Source organism: Mirounga angustirostris, unplaced genomic scaffold, assembly GCF_029215605.1.
Source record: "Mirounga angustirostris isolate CCGP_5_RB_7025 unplaced genomic scaffold, mMirAng1.0.hap1 SCAF_15, whole genome shotgun sequence".
Classification (NCBI taxonomy): Eukaryota; Metazoa; Chordata; class Mammalia; order Carnivora; family Phocidae; genus Mirounga; species Mirounga angustirostris.
The window spans coordinates 28,292,981-28,313,113 of NW_026991723.1; the positions used below are offsets into that span (position 1 = coordinate 28,292,981).

A 20,133-nucleotide genomic window follows, 5' to 3' on the forward strand; every position below is an offset into this window, starting at 1 on the left:
TCTGAAGATTAGAAAGCATCTAAGAGACCGTTGTCCCTCCTTCCACTCACTCCTGGCTGATGGCCTAATTCCTCTTGACAACCTTTCAGAAAACAACAGTTCTCCTGCCCAGAAGCCAAACCTCCTTGTTGCCCTGCCCCCACCCCCTGCCTGCCACCTACACTGCTAGCATCTTTCCTACCAAGTGCAAGTGCCCAGCCTGGGGCCCAGACTCAGACTGAGTGCAGGAGCATTGCACTCTTCAAACATGCTGGTGCCACGCCAACTGGTGTTGGCAGTGATGTGGCTTGTGTCATTTGTGATCAGCTAGAACTGTCCGTTGTTTTCTGTATGAGCTGTTGTCATATGAGGTTAATTTCTTTGAACCTAAATACAGGGATTTCTGTTTATCTCTGTTATGAATTTTCTTATTCAGTAGGGATAATTCAGATCCTAGGTTCTATCAGTGATTATAGCCATTGCTCTTAGACTAGTTCTTAAAAAATGCAGTAAGTATGCCTTCATCTGATATACTGAGAAACGTCTTACCAGGACAGTGCTAAACTCAAGAGCTCTCTAGCCTGCCACATGGTGATTCACCATTTCATCGACAAAAATATCATGCAAAATTATGTCACAGGCCTTGCTGAAATCAAAACATTTTCTTTGTCTGTATCATTTCTTATTCCTGCTCATTTTACAACCCAGTTGGAGGCAGGAAGATTGTTCTTGCTGATTGTGCTGTGTGTTGATCACCTGCTGTTTTTAATTCATCTGATCAATAATTGATTCTCAGTTTTTGCTGGAGACTAATAACAAGCTAATTGATCTTAGAGACCGAGCCGGCTTGGTCTTCTCTTGAACATCGGTATAGCGTCATTCCTCAACATTGGTCCAAGATGGCCAGCAATAATTTGAGATTGCTGCAGCCACCTGAGGTTTGACATTCTCAGACCTGCAGACTGGAATTTCTTTTAAATGCCCAGCCAGGCATCCTTTTATTATCCCTTTTATTAACTGAAGCCTCAGTTAGTTCCACTTTACCAATGTTTTCCCAACTCTTTCCTAAGTAAAGATCATGGACCTCACACGGGAAAAAATGGAAGCTCAAAAGAATTCATTCATTTCCTACTATGATACCATCCACTATTAGCCCTTTTCTGTCTGTCTTCTGTTACATGTTGATTTTTTTTTCTTTCTCAAATCTTAGTACATTTGGGCTTCCTGCATAATTTGTGCTCTTCTGTGGTATTCCTACGAGGTCATGGGTCTTGCCTTCCTGTTTTCCATTCTTTAGGAATCTGACCTCATGGAGTTTGCAGATTGCATTGACCTCTCAAGGGCCAGTGATTGCTAAATGGTTATTGACAAGTCTTATTTTAAAAATATTTAGGTCGTGCTCACTTACCTGAAGTTATGGTCTAAGGTATCTGCTTACGTAAAGCATTTAGGCCCAAGGAGACCTTAGCTCCAAGGAGACCAGGAGAATTCCCTTAAGTGTCAATAGCCCATATGAGGACTGTAATACACCTTTGCTTTTCAAATGAATGTACAAGATCGAATACACTGTCCCCTTAACAAGCTTCTGAGGTAGGTAGGCAACTGCCAGGGGGCCTGTTGGGACTGAGCATATGGCTGGAGCCCAATAAATAAATGATGGAGAAAAGTGAATGCACATAGACTTCCCAGAGCTAGAATATTCTTAAAGCAAATGATGAGACATCTTTTGTGATATTTCTAATTACTGGAGCAGCCGTTCTTCCAAGTGTAGAGGGTCAACGGAAACATTTAAACAGATAGGTAGTCAGCATATAGTTTTAGGGTGACCCATAAGGTCATAGAGTCAACAGGTACAGCTGACCCTAATACAACACGGATTTGAACTGTGTGGGTCCAATTATGCATGGGTTTTGTTTTTTTTTTTTTCTCCAATAAGTACAGTACAGTACTGTAAATATATTTTCTCTTCTGATGATTTTCTTAATAACATTTTCTTCCTTCTAGCTTACTTTATTATAAGAATACGGTATATAATACATATAATATCTCTAAAATGTGTGAATTGATTGTGTATGTTATCTAAGGCCTGGTCAACCGTAGGCTATTGGTAGTTAAGTTTTGGGAGAGTCAAAGTTAATACTTAGATTTTCAACTCCGTGGGGGGTTGCTGCCCTAACCCGTGTTATTCAAGGTCAACTGTATTAATTAAAAAATTTTATTGAATGCACCATATTAGTTTCCTGGCTGTTAATTTTCAGAAAGAATCCTATGTACAGGTATGATACAAACATTAGCTTTTTTTTTTTTAAGCTGATCTATTGGTAGAGTGTTAGGAAGCTCACATTTGGTAAGCTGATTCTTCCAGTGTTACTTCTTTGTAGTTCTAAACAGAGTCACTGGTAGTGTATCCCTTATAAATGCCTGACAAATTGTGAAGTAGCTGAAAACATGGGCTCTATTTCTGTGCCACTCACCTGTTCAGTGGAAAGCAAGCTGCAAATCCCATGTGTTGGCCTCCTACAGCTTTCTAGCCACCACCTCCCTCCCAGAGTTCTCCAACACCATGAAGCCACCTCACTGTGCTGGAGACCAGCGGCCCTCACTTCGGGGGTTGATCTAGAAGCCGTGGAAGGCAGCACCTAGAGCGGAAAGCCTAATCAAGCGGCCTGAGGTGGTGCGCCTGCCTTGGGGCATCACGAGTGTGTGTTCGATTCTTCGCTGCCCTGGGCCTGTAGCCCTGGTTTCCTTAGAGCCTTATTGCCTGCCTGGGAGTAGTGGTGGATGTAAACGGGGTGGCCTGCCTGGCCTAGGTGTTTCCATGTGAGGGCAGGTCAGCACAAGCTCTTGAACCCAGTGGCAGGACCATGCGGCCCTCGAGGGAGCTGTTTTGGCCTCACTCAGCTTTGCACAGTCAGAGGCCGTCTGGGTGGCGAGGGGTGCGGGGGCCCTTCGCCCCCCATCCTGCAGCTGAGGAAGTGGGCACCCACAAGCAGAGGGGCTTCCCACCACACCTTGACAGGGGCCTTTGTAGAGGTCGGCGCCCCTTCTCTGCTGAGATGCCTCCCTCCCCTGCCTCTCCCGCCAGAAAGTTGTGTTTCCATCAGATAGAGCTTCTGAAGCTCTGGGGCTGATCACTCCGACTCCCCCTGAACTCAGACTCCACAGTTTCTTAGGAAGTGACACCCCACAAAAAGGGAGTTGGGTGTGCAGTCCCTGCTTTGGGAGGTCTCACTTTCATCCCTCAGGCACGCGAGGTGCTTTTCACTTTCTCTAGTGTTTGACCTAAGACCTGGTTGGTACCACCCGCTCCTCAGAAGTCCCACTTCCGGGGAGAAGTCACATCATCTGGGTGTTCTGTCTCCCAGCCGAGGAATTCACAGCCCTCCGCTGCCTCTGATGATAATCTGCAGGTTTGCTCAGGTCCGATCACAGGGGTGAGGTCAGCCCATGTGGCAGGCTTCCAGGGACTTCTGCTTCCACCGAGGGAAGACTCAGACTTCCCGGGAGCTTGGGTTTCTCTTTAACTTATCATCTTTCGGTTTCATCTGCGTGGTTCTTTCTTCAGGTAACTCCAGTAGTGACTTTCCCTGCCAGCCAATCCCTTGCCTGGCCTGAGGTGACCCCCTCGGTCCTCTACCTGTTTTCTCCTCTCCCCACACTTCCTCTGTGAGGTGAGTCCCCACCTGATTCGGAGCCAAGGTGGTGGATCTGTAGGCATCACGGGAAAGGACTTGGCCAGGAGCACTGTATAAAGGACTCCTCCCAGCCTGGCTGCCTTGTTGAGACCTGGGCCTGTGATTCTTGCAAGCCCTGGGAAGAAGAACCATGAAGAAGCCGCTCCCCTCAGTTGTGTTCAGTCTCCAGAGCCAGACGGGCCTGTGTACAGGGTCTCCCAAGCGCATCGGTCATCCGAATGCACTGGAAGCCATGTCACAACAAGCATATTTGCATTTCTTCCAAAGGCACTCAGGTCCAAACCCTTCAGTGTAGGCCTGGCTTCTTGGGATAAGGTGGAGTTAATCCTTCCAGTGACAAAGCATGGCGGAGGGTCCCAAACCTGCCCATGACATGCTCGCCTTGACAGCAGATATACGAAACTTGCCCATGAAAACACACAAGCAAATAGTATTTCTACCTAAGCTGCGATGTGCAAACATCCAGGCATCTTTGTGAAGAGCCTCTCATGTTCCAGAACCGGGCAGAGTACAATTCGGGGAGGATTATCACACAGTTTCTAGAAGCTTCATTGAATCTATGCAACTCAGTGTAGTATTTGCACGATTACGTGTGCCCATTAGACTCGGCTGAACTTTACCTTTCTTGTTACCTTTGGCTAGTTTTCCCCATCTTGAATCTCTGCACCCTGAATGAATCTTTCTTTTTTGGTCATGGGATGAGGGACTTCAGCTCAGCTCCTGTTTGTCTTCCCTTGCCCCATGAAGTTATATGAACCTCCTGCTCTCTTTTTCAGCTCTTTTCCCCCGAGAGCAGCTTGCTGAGTGGAGGACAGATCCTACCTTATGACCCAGTTAACTTTAGCCTAGAAGCTGAAAGGGGATGATGTGACAAAGTCAGGATGATCACATAATGGGATTGGCCCAAGGGATAGCATGCTGAAGTCGGAATGAGTGAACAAGGGACTTACCCGTCTGAGTTTCAGCTGGGCAACCCAACCCCCCACTCCATGTTTCAAACACAGTCTTGGGGCAAGAAGCCCAAATCTGCAGTCACCTGTCGTGATCACCATTGGTTAAATGGGAGGGCTGATCCTGGTGTGACACCTTTCCTTATAAGGGCCTTTTACTCTCCGTAATACTGGACTCAAAGGGCAGTCCTGATTCCAACGTGGGACTTGGTATATTTGGAGAAAAATATTTGGAGTATTGTTGTTTGTTTTATTTGTCTGTTGAAGGTCCTCTTTAGATTGCATCAAATGACACTTTTCCAATACTTGTTATCTTTTTTGCTTTCCCTTTGGCTTTAAAAACAAAAAACAGACACCAAGCACACGTTCTGTGCCCAGCCCTGATTTCGGTAGCCCAGGTGGTGCTGAGTGGGGTGGTTTTGCCAGCCCTCAGCTAGCACGGGACCACTCTGCACACCTCCATCCATCATATATAGCACTTGCAGATCTGTTACATGGAAATGTCTTGTTAAGCCCTGTGGGTTGTAAATTCCTGAAGTCATCACCATGTCTGAATCAGGCAAGATTAGATATGGCCACAAGTGACAGTAACCAAAGGAACTGCCCCCCCCGCCCCCCCAGAACGAGATGGCAGTGTTGCTTCTAGGCTTGCATAAGCCAAGTGCCCGGGAGGCTGCTGAGGACTCGCTCTAAGGGGTTTGAGGGTCCGGGCTCCTTCCCATCATTGCCACATGCTTTCAGTGGTGGCTCTCGTGGTCCCAGGTGTCAGTAGGGCTCAAGAGTTCTCCTATGAACCGACCAGCAAATAGTACTGCACTCTGCCTTGGGGTCTCCTCTCTCCACACTACCCTGCCGGCTCTCAGTGCCTATCCACAATACCCGACCCAGCTGACCATCTGAAAGAAAAGAAAACTTAGTCTCAAGTGGTACTGGGCTTGTGTCAGGACTAAGACCATCGTGCATGTCCCCATCTCCTCTAAGCAGCCAGACCCATAGCCAGAAAGAGGCAGAGGAGTACTCACTCCTAAAACAGCAGGTGGCTTCCTCTCCCTGGCTTGACTCAGTCGGTCCCCACCCTTCTAATGGGCCAGAGTCCCGAAGGTTCTCAACCCTCCCAGTGCCAGCTTTGTACTCAGCTCCACCCCACCACACCCTGAGGGTGTGTGCCTTAGGCAGTAACCTCCAAATGCAGTTCTGGGTTGGAAATTAAAGGGAAACTGGGCATACAGAGTCCAGCCCCAGCTCTGAAGAAGAATTTAACTGGGAGAGAAGACTAAAGCGGACTTTCCTTAAAAAACTTGGATTTCAAAATTTCAAAATGCTCCATGACAAAAAAAAACAAGCAAAAAAAAAAAAATCAAAAAAGGGTTTTGTGGCCAACAACCCAAACCCTCTGAAACGCTGAATGCTGTCCCTTCTCTTGGAGAGGGCAGAGTCTGCCGAGTCTTGCGTACAGAGACCTGTGTGACTTTCCCTAAACTTGCTTGACCCATGACACCCTTTCTCCAAGTAGCATCTGTTTATTTGGGAAATGCACTTCCAGATGCATCTCAGACCGTCCCCGTCCAAAGAGCTAGCCCAGGGACAAGTGGGGTGAGCAAATGTACTGCTACCTCTCTAATCATCCTTATTTCTGAGTCCTCACCTGCTGGGGTTTGCTAATTCCTTAATTATAATGAGGCTGTTTGAGCTGCCTGATGCTCTGTGTATTTGGTTTCTTTGACCCACTGGCAACACCATACTTGTGTGAGAAGCCAGATCCTTGCCCGCCCTTGCCTTGGGTCCTGGCTTTTGCTCTCTTCTCCTGGGCGTGGACTTCTCTGTGTGGTCCTGTCCTCCAGGAGGCTGCTCTCCCCAAGGGGTCCACTCTCTGCTCAGTTCCTCCCCACAGCGTGCTGCTCCAGTGTCTCCCAGCCGCCCTTGGGCAGCACTTCCAGTTCCGCATCTCACTCCTGACTCGAATGTGTTGTTCTGGTTCCCAGGGTGATAGGCTGGTGTTTATGCCCTTGGTAAACCCTGCCTCTCGTTGTCCATACCCTGGCAACCTGTGCTGCTTTCTTATCGGTGGGGGAACCCTTCTTCAGATCAGGTGCCATTTTTTTATTATTTATTTTTATTTTAGGGGGTAGGGGCAGAAGAGAGAGAGAATCCTCAGTAGGCTCCACACCCAGCACAGAGCCCGACGCAGGGCTTGATCTTATGACCCTGAGATCATGACCTGAGTTGAAATCAAGAGTGGGATGCTTAACCGACTGAGCCACCAATCATGTGCCATTTTGACTGAGCTTGGTAGCAGTTTAAAATCATTTTTGAGGGGCGCCTGGGTGGCTCAGTTGGTTAAGCAACTGCCTTCGGCTCAGGTCATGATCCTGGAGTCCCGGGATCGAGCCCCGCATCAGGCTCCCTGCTCAGCGGGGAGTCTGCTTCTCCCTCTGACCCTCTCCCCTCTCATGTGCTCTCTCTCTCATTCTCTCTCTTTCAAATAAATAATAAAAATAAATAAATCTTTAAAAAAAAATAAAAAAAAATAAAATCATTTTTGAGGGGTTGTGTGTTTTTAGTCACCATCATCATCACTGGCTTTGGTGTTTTTGTAAAAGGTGTTTTGCCCTCCTGTCGTGTGTAGCCTCTCAAAGGGCAGAGAGAGGCAGTTCGGAGTGTGGGCTGCACCACGGAAGTCTTCCAAGGGAATTGAACTTGGTGCTCAAGTTCCCAGTCCCCGGAAGGGTTAGCCTTCATCGTCTGCTGAATTCTGTGCGCTGGTGGCTGAGGATGGGAGGGGAGGCTTCCACTGGGTGGACTGAAGTGCTTCCTCCTTGGCATCGCTGGTGCCGTGGGAATGCCCTGGGCGTGAGGAATAGTCAGAGTGAGGATTAGGTAGCAGCGTGTTCACGGAGTCCTGTTGGGGCGGTGGGTGTTGTGTTTCAGGGTGGGGACCGGCTTCCCCACAGAGACTAGAGAAGGTAAACTGGAGACGAGTGGCGAGCACAGCTCAGCCAGGGATCTGTGAAGGCATTTCAGTGCGAGCCTTTGGGGTTTGTTGTCAGTTTTGGTTCTGACACAGAGATCCCTCCTAACTGCTGCAGAGCTTTCTTTGAAAGATAGGGAACTGCTGCCAAGATGAGGAGCAAAGAACCTGAAACATGAGCCCCATGTGTGAACGCAGCCCAGGGGCAGCGGGGGGAGAGGCTACGTTCAAGATGGCCTGGGCATTCTTGCTCCTTCCCATTCCCTCCCATCCCATCATGCCAGCTTGTGCCCCTGGTCACCTGCTGGCCTCTCACCCTCCGTATTGAATCCTTCCCCTACACAGTTTCCCAGGTCTTGGGTCAAACCCACCATCCCAGATATTTTCGTGGCTGTTCTACCTGTCCATTGCTGCGTAACAAACCACCCCCAAGTGGGGAAGCACAAAGCAGCAGTTTACCATCCTCTCTCATGCTTCCGTGGGTTGCCCGAGTGTTCCTGCTTGGGGTCTTTCACGAGGTGGCACGACACTGTCAGCTGGGGCTGGAGCCATCTGAAGACTTGATGGGCCAGATGTTAATGTCCACTCGCCCGGCTGACCTGTTAAAGCTGCTGTCCGCTCAGAGGGAGCTGTGGATGGGGACACCTCCACATAGCTCGGGCTTCTCCCAGGCTGTTGGCGGGGTTCCAAGAGGGAACGCCCAAGAACATGTGCCCCAAGAACCAGGCAGAAGTCCCCAAATCACTTTTGCCACATTCTGTTGGTCAAACAAGTCTCAGATTCCAGGAGACCAGGATGAGCGTCCACCTCATGATGGGAGAGACGAGGTCACGCTGCGGGAGAGCATGTGAGCTGGAAGACAAGTGACTGAGGCCATCTTTGCAAAGGACGGTTTGCTTCCCCTCGCTTAGCCGCAGACTAAAACTTCAGCATCTAAGTAAAGCCATAAGGTCTTTTGGGGACCAAAGGGGACAAATCAAAATAGGTTTCATCCAAAATGGTTGAGTCCTAATGGGGGGAAAAAGTGTAGAGACTTAATACGGAGCTTTCACAGTTGTTGCAGAAATTTGGTGCTGCTTTTCAGCCACTGAAACACACTGTCCCCTGTGCTTCTTTGAGAGGTACCAAGCTGAGACAGCTTGTTAATTTTCATCCCTTACGTGAGCTCCATGTGCTTAGAGAACCCAGCACACATGCATGGCCTATTTCATGTTGGCATCACTCTCATACAGATGGGGAAACTGAGGCTCAGGGAGGTCACTGCGTTCCCACATTATTGGCCAAGTTGGGGTTGTCATTGCTCCATACTGTGCAGGGCCCTGTTTGTGGGGCTGCCCTCACCCTTCTCCACCACTCCCTCTTCTCTCAGAAATACAAAGCAGCTCTTCCATGCCTCTCCAGCTCGGCTTTCGCTCTCTCTTCCTGGACACCGTTCCTCCACACACTTTCTTCACCTCCCAGCTGGTGTTCAACCTTCAGGACAGCCTGACCTCATGTTCTCCCCTGGGGTACTTCACAGTGGCCGTGTCCTTTTTATGGCCCATCCCATACTATGGTGTTATGTGCTTGTCTCTCCCATTAGTCTGTAAACCCTTAGGGGTCTTTTCCTCTGCCGTCAATGTGAACTCATCCTTGAAAAATCATTTCTGTCACCTCATCTCTTATTTAAGACTTGTAATTCCAGTGTTCAGGCAGGATTCAAACCACTGATACTCTTTCAGTGCAGATCTTCAAGAAAAATAAATGGCCCATAACCAGCACTCAAATTGTGCCGAAGGTTGATACATGAATTCAAAAGTAGAAATTATTTTGCTTTAATTAGAAACCTTATTGCAAAGTCTTGGGAGGAGGGGAGAGATGGAGCTTATCATTTGATTGAAGCCAGATCTGTTTCCAGCATTCATATAGGGAACTCATAACAATAAATAGTTACCATAAACAATTTTTAACTTACATATGCTGGGAAGAGGCATTTAAAATCAACGAAAAAAAATGGTATACTGTTTTAGCCCCCTTTTTCTGAATTGGCACCCACCTTCCCGGGTGGGAGCTTGTTCCAATGTGGTGTCTAGATCAAGGTCAGCAATGAAAATTTTAGCCCCTAGGTTAAGGCCAGCACAAAGGTACAACACATCGTCACGTTCAGTCAGGTTGCTCTTCCTCCCTTCTGAATGCAACACCTCTGACACTGTACATTCATCCCGTCTTTCCCCAAGTGAACAAAAGTCCCACAAATAAATGAATTTGAAAATAAAATCCGACTGGATTAAACAGAGTTCATTCAACAGCTTTACTTGTAATGCATTAAGAAGTACAAAGGACCTATAAAAGCCCACATGCTTCACAAATGTGTGCATGCCATCCTTGTGCGCTGACCTTGAGAATCTTTTGTGGCTCTTTCTAATTGTTAGTATAGTGCTTCGGAAGCACACACACAAACATGACTTACTCTTTATTGCAGTGAACTTCAGAGCATGGTGACACAATGGTTTTAATTAGTTAAAACACTTCCTGAGTTTTCAGTGGGCAGGAGAAGGCAGCACTGCCCAACTGCATTCAACCACAGCCCTCCTCTCTGTGCGTCCCCCTCACAAAGCTTTTTCCTGAAATGATTTGTAAACCCATCTGTAACTTCACAGGGGTGTGGCTTGTATTTCAAACAAAACGGACATAGGCCTGGGACAGCAACGGGGTTCAGTGACTGGAGCATTGGAGGCAAATGCACTTGGGATTCACTTCTCAAGTGTGGAACTTACAGGAAAGATTTGAGGTAACTAGAAAAAAATCTCTCTAAGGCTTGGTTTTTTCATTGATGGAAGAGTTGATGCTGATGTGAATCTCATAGGGTTGTGATAATGAATAAGGTCATATGTGTAAAACTCCTTGCGTAGAATTCTGGTTACAGTTCATTGAGTGACTACAAGGTGATCTGATTAGATCAATGAGTTAGACAAAGACATTAGGCGGCAGGTTGTTCTTTATGAAGTTTTGCTCCTTTTATCCAAAGTTTTCTTTTTTTGATAACATTTATGATTATTTTTGAATCAAAAAAAATTTTGTTAGTATAAAACTCCTTAAAGTGGGATGTGTCTCATTGGCTTTGTTATAGATCTGGCCATTAGTGGTTAATACATGTTTATTACATTTACTTGAAAGTTTCTGTGTCAAAGTGAACTTGGCTGGCTGTACCTAATCCAACAAACTGTTCTGTCAGTTATTAGGTGACAGAAAACATGAGTACATTTTTAAAAAATAACATACAGTCGATTCTCATTATTTGTGGTGTAGTTATATTCTATGATTTCACTGCAAACACTGAATTAGCAAATACTGGACCGTTAGTTCTAGAGGAAATACAGGGTTAAGTTTCTATGAGCCTCTGTTCATAACATTTCCATCATCAGATCAGTGCATAACCTTGTTTCATGTATGTTTCTGTTAAAGGGTCTTATGTAATACACATCGTTGATTCCTTAACATTGGACTCATGGCCAACAGCTCTGATAGCCCTGCCCAAACAAAGCTTATCTATCCATTACATGTTTTCTCCACAAGTCCATCACAGCCTCTGTACTTATGAGCGCTGGACTTCACCCTTTGGGGGCTATTTTAAATAGTGAAATCTCCAACAAAAAGCAAAAATGAAAAAAGCCTGTCACTAAACGGACTCTTAAAGGACATTTGTTTACTCTCTGGAAGCTGACGTAGAAGGCGTCGCCTTGACCTGTGACAGCTGGGCACGTGCACCGTGGGTGACTCGGATCCTCAAATGACTGTGACAGCACTGCCAATGTTGATTATGAAGTTACAAGTACAGTTTAGGGGGTAGGTGACTTTGCAGATACGGATCCTGCAAAAAGTGCGGGTCACCTGTATTCTGTTTTGTCCCTTTAAATGTGCCGGTATACAGTGCATTTTCTGTTTTCCAGGGACGAAGCTGCATTCCCCCATCCGCGGACCATCGCTGCAGCTGTCCGTGGGGGTGTCTGTCACTGGGGAGCCTCTGGTGTTTGTAACAGGACGGAGGCTGGAGCTCAGGCAGCCCCCACCCCGCTCCCCATTTGTGGCGGTGGTGGCCCTGCTTCTCGGTGGGCATTTACTTTCCTCCCTGCCCTGTATGAGCTCACCCTGGCCGCAGTATCAGATTGTTTCTCTGGGATCCCATGATTTAGAAGCTCTTGCCCCCAACAGCCTAAACAATTTGTTGTTTCTTTTTTCAGTTGTTATTATTGGGGGAGGGGGATCGCGAAAGAGGACCTAGCCCCCGACGTGGGTGTGAGGGAGCCGGGGGGCCAAGGGCCGCTGCTCAGGAAGGAAAGGATGGGAGCAGCAATTCACCACCAGCCCAGCCTGTGGCGGGGGATGGGGGGCTGCGGGGGCAGGGATGTCGTGTTTGAAGGTTGAAGCCAGATGCCAGGGTTGGCTTGAGTTTTACACACTTAAACACAGCACAGCCCTGTTGCAGTTTTTTCTTCTTAGAGCTCTTTTCCGCTGGCAGTTTTGAGAGGTTGATACTTGGAGGCCTACTGCAGCACTTTGAGCTTTGACGCACAGACTGTAAGCTCGTGACTGTGGCTCCCATTGCCGAAGATGAGTAATAGCGAATAGTCGTTGAGGACATAATACTGCTGGGCGCTGTTCCAGTCACTTTCCCGGTATTATTAGCTCATTTAATCTGTCCTTTCCACCCCAAGAACCCTCCCAGGTAAGCACTATTATTCTACCCACTTGGCAGATGAGGAAACTGAGGCAGAGAGTGGTCAAGGAGGATGTAAGCCCCCAGTTACGTAGCTAGTAGGTGGGGCGGGGCACCAGCTCAAACAGGCAGCCTGTGCCCTCAGCCCCACACAGAGCTACGGAATTACAGTGAAGTGTCTTTGGTTAACACCTCTGGTTTTTAGGATCCAGAAGTCAAGAGCCGTGCATAGGCGTCATGCATGAGCTCCTGGAGGAGCCCTGCATCCCATGCCTCGGGGGATGAGAGATCTGCCTGACAGGCCTCTGTCCTCGTGGAGCTGCAGTCTTGGGAAGAGTGGAAATGGGCAAGAAATAGGCAGAAAACATCCGAGGTGCTCGGTGGATTCAGGTGCAGGAAAGAGCACTGGTCGGAGCAAGGAGGTGGGGCAGATGTTGGATAGTCAGAGATAAATAGGAAAGGTGTCTTTAAAGATAGCATTGAGATGGGTGTAGAAAAGTGGTCCTTGAAATTAGTCTACACCTTCTCGACCATCTGCAGCCAGCGTTAGTCGGGACCTTAGCCACAGCCATGGGATTAGAAACACATCTTCTCCTGGGCAGGAGGTTCTATCCCACCTGCAGGCCCTTATTCCTACCTGCTTTCCCCTCATGGGGACCCGGAAGTGTGAGTGAGGTCGACTGACCGGTGAAGGAGTGGGTTCCAGATGTTTCACTGCAAATGTGGGCAGTGCAGTCAGCTTGGGCCTGTGCACAAACTCCTGGCCTTGACGCACAGGGGGTGCAGGGCCTCCCGGTGGCCCAGCCACTGGGGTGGGTGGGCCTTGATGCTTTCACCTTCCCATAATTAAAAGGGGAAAGGTCAGCATGGAACATTTGGTAGGGAAAACAGTTTGGGATAGTCTTTGAGTTTAGGCTTGCATTTACGTTCTTTGAGTCTCTCCTAGCTTTTTGGTTTTGTTGTTTAAAGCAACGTGATTCAAGCCATTGAGTCTGCCTTGAATCTTTACAGCCCCTGAGAAAAGTTACAGTGCTGGCCTGACAGGCATTCATGGGCCCAGCCCCTGGAAGCATGGGTTGTGTGTGGGTCGGAGGTCCTGGGTTGGACCAGGGCACTGCCCCACCCGACATCCTGGGACCCCTTGGGAGCTCTCAGCTGGGACGTGATACCCTCTTTGTGAGAAGGGGGAATGTAAGTACCACTTCATCAGACTCTGCAAAGTAGTAGCCGACTTTGTTCTAGAGTCAGGCTGTTTTCCTTCCCCATAAGCCCCATCTCTGCTGCCCACTTCCACCCTCCAAGAGAGAAAAAGCCCAGTTCTTTGCTCTGCAGAAAAAAACGGAAGATGTTGTAATACAGTCGTAACAGATCCCATGGCTCTTTAAGGTTGTGAGTTTACAGGCAATTGGTGTTATCGTTCTGGTGTGATTTATCTTCAGCCTCTCTATTCCGCTGCGGGGGGAAAGAGAGTCTTAATAACCTGTCGTGCAAAAATTTGGCAGTGCCAGAGAAATAATCCTTTACTCTGTGTTTTTCTTCACTGACCTCTGCTGCTGACGTAAATGAGTAACGTATTCAAGTATCCATTCTTTAACATGGAAATGTTACTGTTCATTTGATTTTCTCTCCCCCTTTTGTCTTCATGTGAGAATAAAGCTAGTTAAAAATAACTGTGATAATTCTCTATATAGCAGTTCTCCAGCATCTGCCAAGAAATATACAGATCCTGTGATGGGTGGATCCACCCTACTTTGGGCTCTGGGGAAGAAGCGAGGTGCCAGCATTAATACAGGAAGGGTCCTTTGTATTGTGTTTCACTTACTTTCAGGGTAGCTTACTGACCTCTCAAGACTTTCCCTGCTTATGTATTCATTTTATCATTTAGTGTTAAGTTCTGTTATTCTTTTATGTATAGGTAGGAGGCTCTGGTTCCATGCCGTGGCATAGGATGTATAGGATGCTTTCCTCTGCAAGAAATTGAAAGCCCAAATCAAACTGGCTTTAGCAGTAAAGGGAATTTATTGGCTTCTGTTGCTGAAAAATCCAAAGGCAGATGGCTTTCAGGCTAGGGTTGATCCAGCCATTTCACAGTGTTACCACAAACCTGGTTCCTTTTCTTCTACTGGCTCTGCCTCTGCAATGGTTGGCTTTAAACCAAGAGTGGACCTCCCCCTGGTCCCACGATGGCTGGAAGCAGTGACTGGGGTCATGTAGTTAAGTGTTCACATCCAGAAGAGAGAAGAGTCTCAGAAAAGGTCTTTGTCTCTGCATTCTCCAAAAGGTCTTACTTAGGTCATGTGCCTGTCACTGGAGCCAGGAAGATACAGTACACTGATTGGCTTAGCCTAGGTCACAAGATACATATCTGTAGGTGGGGTGTGGAGTCAGCTTCCTCAGAAGTGCAGGATCCCTAGAAAGGAGAGAGGGAGGTGATGCTGGAGAAGCCACCAACAAATATCAAGTGTATATGGCTAATCAATCCCTGAGGTGTGAACAAAATACATAGCTTTTTTTTTTTATTCTGGATGTTTAAATTGATAAATATTGGTGCTAGAAATAGGTCACTGAAGGCAGGGCTCTATGTATTTTTCTCAGTTCGCTCATCTTGATCCCTTGTTTTCCCTGGACATACAGGAGAAAGGCTTGTCAGAAGGAGGTCAGGTTGGGGAGCTCCTTCCTGCTATCCCAGAGTCTGAAATGGGAGGGAGGAAGGAAGCACAGAAATGGAGGCATCATTCCCCATTCAATAAAATATTCTTCAAGACAAGATTATCTGTATTGCTTGCAACATTATTCTTAAAGAAACAGGTTTAATGAAATGGAAACGTACTTAAGAAATAACCCTGCTTGATTTGTTTATTTCCCACACCACAGACTTTCCTACTCACCATTCCGTGGCCCCTCCTTGCTCGTACCATGCCACATCCTTGCCACATCCGTGCTCAAATCCTGGGTTTTGTAGGGAGCAATAAAGAAATGTGTAAATGACCTGTAACCTCTTATCCTTTGTCTGCAGTGGGCAGTTTGCAGTCGTGAAGAAATGCCGGGAGAAAAGCACTGGTCTACAGTATGCCGCCAAGTTTATCAAGAAAAGGAGGACGAAATCCAGCCGGCGGGGCGTGAGCCGCGAGGACATCGAGCGGGAGGTCAGCATACTGAAGGAGATCCAGCACCCCAACGTCATCACCCTACATGAGGTTTATGAGAACAAGACAGATGTCATCCTGATCTTAGAACTGTGAGTGCGGTCTGCGTGGCTGTGGCGGGGCCGGGGAGGCACAGGGTCAGGGGGTCAGGACCGTTGAGGTCCGCCCACGGCTGCCCTGCGGCGGGACAGGAATGAACTCTGCTTTGCCAAATCCGAGAACAACCGCGTGCTGCCTGCCCCGAGACCCGTCTGAGGTTCTCTAGAATGATGCTGAAGAGCGGCTTCCACGAATGTAGTGCCACCTGATTTGCAAGAGGGTCCCCAAATCTTGGGGGTTCCTCTTCCATTGTCATGACGTCATCTGATTCCTGAGCTGTCTGATCAACTTTAAGCTTATGTTCTTTTTCTCCTCTCGCTGTTCCTCTACTTCCCTCGGTTTTTCTACTTTTCTTCCTCCTCCCTCCATCTTAGCACCCCCACCTCCATTCTCAGCTGTTGGAACTGTCAACTCTAATTACATGAGAGGGTAAAATTGAACGAGCATCACTCAGAGGTGATTATAGGACTTGTTTTTAAAGCCATTCACTTATTTTCTTGGGCAGGCCCTGCCTGTCGGATGTGGTTATGGGCAACGGACTGTAGTGTGTTGTTCTGTGATGTGTCTCTCTGTCCCCAGGCCCCTGTCTGAGCGTCCCACCCCTCTCAAAGAAGCCGGCTGGCGGGGAGGAGAGGAAGCTCCACAGGAGCACCTGGCTGGGGATGCCTCTGGGCTGTGGGGATGGAGGGGAGGCATCAGGGCCTTGAGGGCAGGAACCACGGGTGGAGCAGAAGAAGCCAGGGTGACACACCAGTCCTGGGTGGTTCTTAAGCATTGATAGGCCTTTCTGGTTTCCTGGGGCCTCCGGAATTCAGATCTGCTCTTCTGCCAGCCAAACAGCTCCCCGTGTTTGCAGATCTCTTAGGGTTAGGAGGTGATTTTTGAGACCAGATGGGATGGAAGGAAGTGAAGGGGGCTTTATGGAGGGCCCAGCCTAGCCCCAGGGGCCCCACACTGCAGGCACTCTGGGCTTTGCCCTCACAGGGGCCTGAGGGTGCCCACAGCTTCTTGTCTGTCACTGGGATGTGGGTACTTTTTTTATGGGTCTGAGCAGCAACTTGCTTAATTATAAATTGGGGTTATGATAGCTACCCCCACAGGGTCTTGAGGAAATAAGTGACTTGAGAATTGGACGATACCTAGCACAGTGTCTGATTCGTGGACATCTTTCCTTCCTCCCTTTAAACCAGAAGGTTCTCAGCCTCTGCCCTACAGACATTGGGGGATGGATAATTCTTTGTTCAGGGACCATCCTGTGCCTTGTGTGATATTTAGCAGCATCTCTGGCTTCTACCCATAGATGCGGGTGGCACCCTTCCCACGGGCTGTGACAACTAAAACTGTCTCCAGACAAGGCCACGTGTCCTCTGGGGGCAGAACACCCCCTTCTCCCCATTGAGAACCCCTGCTTTCAGGAAGAGCTGGGCTTTAAGAGCACAGGGGATTAAGGGGCTTGCTGGGGTACAGCCAAGGAAAGAGACATGTCACAGTGTAATCCTTGCTTTATGTGGCGACTCGTGAACCAGACAGAACCGAGATCAAAATCCAGGCCAATCCTTTACTGTCCATAAGCCTGCATTTCCTGTCTTAAGGCTGTTTTAAGAGGCTACGAATACAAAATTCCTGGGGAAGAAATGTTACAGATCACAGCTGTTTTGCCTTTTCAGAGAATTATTAGGTTGTGCCCAGTGACTCAGGAATGTTGCTTATCCTCTTTATACCCGAGCTGTAGGGTGATGCTGTGCCTGCCGGCCCTTCTGGCTCCCCCTGGCCTGGGCATGTCCTGGACTCAGCTGCTGATGCCTGACCCCGTACCATAGACATTTCCCCTTAGGTCCATTTATCCTGTGCATCAGTTGGGTGACACACAACTATTTTTTTTTAACCACTTGATTTTTACAATTTTTTAAAATATCATATAGTTAATCTGATGCTGGAGGAGGGGTGTGCAAGTCTTAGGACGTTAACACACGTTTAAATCAGGATTCAGAATAGTCCCATCCCCTGCCCCCCAGCTCCCTTGTCTCATTCCTTTATAGTCACACACACCTTCCACCCCCTACCTCCTTGCAACCGCTAAGTTCTTCTGTCTTCTCAAAAATGTCCTATAAATAGAATGATACAATATTCAGCTTTTTTTGAGACTGGCTTCTTTCACTCAGCATATTACTTTCGAGATTCATACACGTGTGTTTCGCTCCTTTTTATTGCTGAGTGGGATTCTGCTACATGGATGCGTGTTTGTCCACTTACCCCTTGAAGGACATTTGGGTTGTTTCTAGTATTTGGTGATCATGAATAAAGCTGCTATAAACATTCACTTACAGGCTTTTGTTCGATCTCGAGTTTTCATTTCTTTTTTTTTTTAAGATTTACTTATTTATTTGAGAGAGAGAGAGCAAGAGCAGGGAGGGAGAGGGAGAGAGAATCTGAAACAGAGTCCCCGCCAAGTGCAGAGTCCGACACGGGGCTCGATCCCACAACCCTGAGATCATGACCTGAGCCAAAACCCAAGAGTCAGAGGCTGAGCCAACTGAGCCACCCAGGCGCCGCAAGTTTTCATTTATTTTGGATGAATACCCATGAGTGTGTAACTGCACGTGTAATTTTATGAGAAACTGCTGAGCAGTTTCCTGAAGTGGCCGCACAGGATAGCAGTCCCTCCAGCAAAGGCTGGGAGGTCCAGGTGCCCCACCAGCACTTGGAAGTGTCGGTATTTGACAGGGTCAGCGCTAGAACTGTAGCCGTTCTAGGAGATGCAGGCACGTCGTGGTGACCTTGATTAAAGGTTGAGGGAGCCCACCGAGAACGGCCTTTAGATGGAAGGAACAGGAGAGGCCCGAGAAGACGTCCCTTCCCCATGGGGTCAGCTGCATCTTTCTCCTCCCTGAGTATTTGCCCTTCACAGCTTCCAGCACCCCTTGAGCTGATTGTCCCTGTCTTGTTACCCACTGGGCACGTGGGGAGTTGTGATGGTGACGTTTATGTGTCAATGGGGCTGTCCAGACGTTCGATCCAACATTATTCCAGGTTGTGCCTCTGAGGGTGTTTCTGAATGAGATTAACGTTTGAATCAGTAGACTGAATAAAACAGATCACCTTCCCCAGGGTGGGTGGGCCTCATCCAATCAGTTGAGGGCCCCAGTAGAATAAAAGGGAACGTTACCCCTAATAAGAGGGATTTCCTCTTAACTAGATGGCCTTGGAGTCTAGGGCACTGGCTTTTTCCTGCCTTAGGACTGCATTGAACCATCAGCTCTCCTGGGTCTCTAGCCAGGTTCAGCCCACTCACCCTGCAGACCTGGATACTTGTCAGCCTCTGTGATTATATAAGCCAGTTCCTTAGAATGAATCCCTGCTCTCTCCACATATGTACACGTACCTCCTCTTGGTTCTGTTTCTCTGGAGACCCCTGACTGATACAGTCAGAAGGAAAGTATACCCTTGTTTAGACATCACAAGCCTGTCCCATTGGTGTATACTTACTTCGCCATGAAGAGGTGCTTTAATTTTCTTTTATTAACATAATGTATTTTTTGTTTCAGGGGTACAGGTCTGTGATTCATCAGTCTTACACAATTCACAGTGCTCACCATAGCACATACCCTCCCCAGTGTCCATCACTCAGCCCCCCAATCCCTTCCACCCCCTCCCCCCTAGCAACCCTCAGTTTGTTTCCTGAGATTAAGAGTCTCTTATAGTTTTTCTCCCCCTCCGGTTTCGTCTTGTTTCATTTTTCCCTCCCTTCCCCTATGATCCTCTGTCTTGTTTCTCAAATTCCTCATATCAGTGAGATCATATGATACTTGTCTTTCTCTGATTGACTTACTTCGCTTAGCATAATACCCTCTAGTTCCATCCACGTCGTTGCAAATGGCAAGATTTCATTTTTTTTTTGATGGCTGCATAATATTCCATAATAGCCAAACTATGGGAAGAACCTAGATGTCCATCAACAGATGCATGGATAAAGAAGATGTGGTATATGTATACAGAGGTGTTTTAATTTTTAATAGACAATTGAAAATATTGGGTCTGCCTGGGAGAGATAGTCATCTTCGTCTTGGAAGAAATTATTTTTCTAAGTTCTGTTAGCTTTAAGGGAAGATTAGCCATCAGTGACACATTCCATCTCTTCTTTTCTTTCTTAAGAATGCTGAGGCAGGGACGCCTGCGAGGCTCAGTGGGTCAAGTGTCTGTCTTCAGCTCAGGTCATGATCCCAGGGTCCTGGGATCGAGTCCCACATAGGGCTCCCTGTTCAGCAGGGAGCTTGCTTCTCTCTCTGCCTGCCGCTCCCCCTCGTGCTCTCTCTCTCTCTGATAAATAAATAAATAAATCTTTTTTTTAAGAAAAGAATGCTGAGGCATAGTGGTGGTTCAGGAGAGAATCAAATGTATGAATTTGTGAGAAAATAACCCTATGATGGTATAGTGGCCACTTGTCTGAATCCCTGGGTTCAGTAATCTTTCAGTGGATATACTTGTCTGATTTATTGCTTTGGGATGAACTCCCTGGTAAGTAGAGCTTCCTTCAGGCTTTCTGATGAAACGTGTTCCCCTCCTCGAAAATTTGTGCCTGACTCCCACTTATATGTGTGAG

At 47.7% G+C, this 20,133-nt stretch overlaps 1 protein-coding gene and 1 long non-coding RNA gene across 12 annotated transcripts in view; one reads left to right on the plus strand and one right to left on the minus strand.

Annotated features, from left to right (window-relative positions):
* DAPK1 (death associated protein kinase 1) overlaps window positions 1-20,133 on the plus strand; it is a 180,180-nt gene that overhangs the window by 80,908 nt on the left and 79,139 nt on the right. For 10 of the 11 annotated variants that reach the window (XR_010407790.1, XM_064579640.1, XM_064579635.1 and 7 more), the window contains exon 3: window positions 15,305-15,526. Coding sequence is in view for 10 of the 11 variants with exons in the window: in XM_064579640.1 (XP_064435710.1) it covers window positions 15,305-15,526 (222 nt within the window). In the remaining variant the exon portion in view is untranslated. Of the gene's footprint in view, window positions 1-14,692; window positions 14,776-15,304; window positions 15,527-20,133 lie in introns of those variants that run through there. The other variant, XM_064579642.1, reaches the window with a different exon arrangement.
* On the minus strand, window positions 14,289-15,314 carry LOC135362728 (uncharacterized). The gene is made up of 2 exons (XR_010407791.1): window positions 15,177-15,314; window positions 14,289-14,698 (listed from the first exon to the last, which is right to left on the minus strand). It is a non-coding gene; the product is annotated as an uncharacterized LOC135362728 (long non-coding RNA).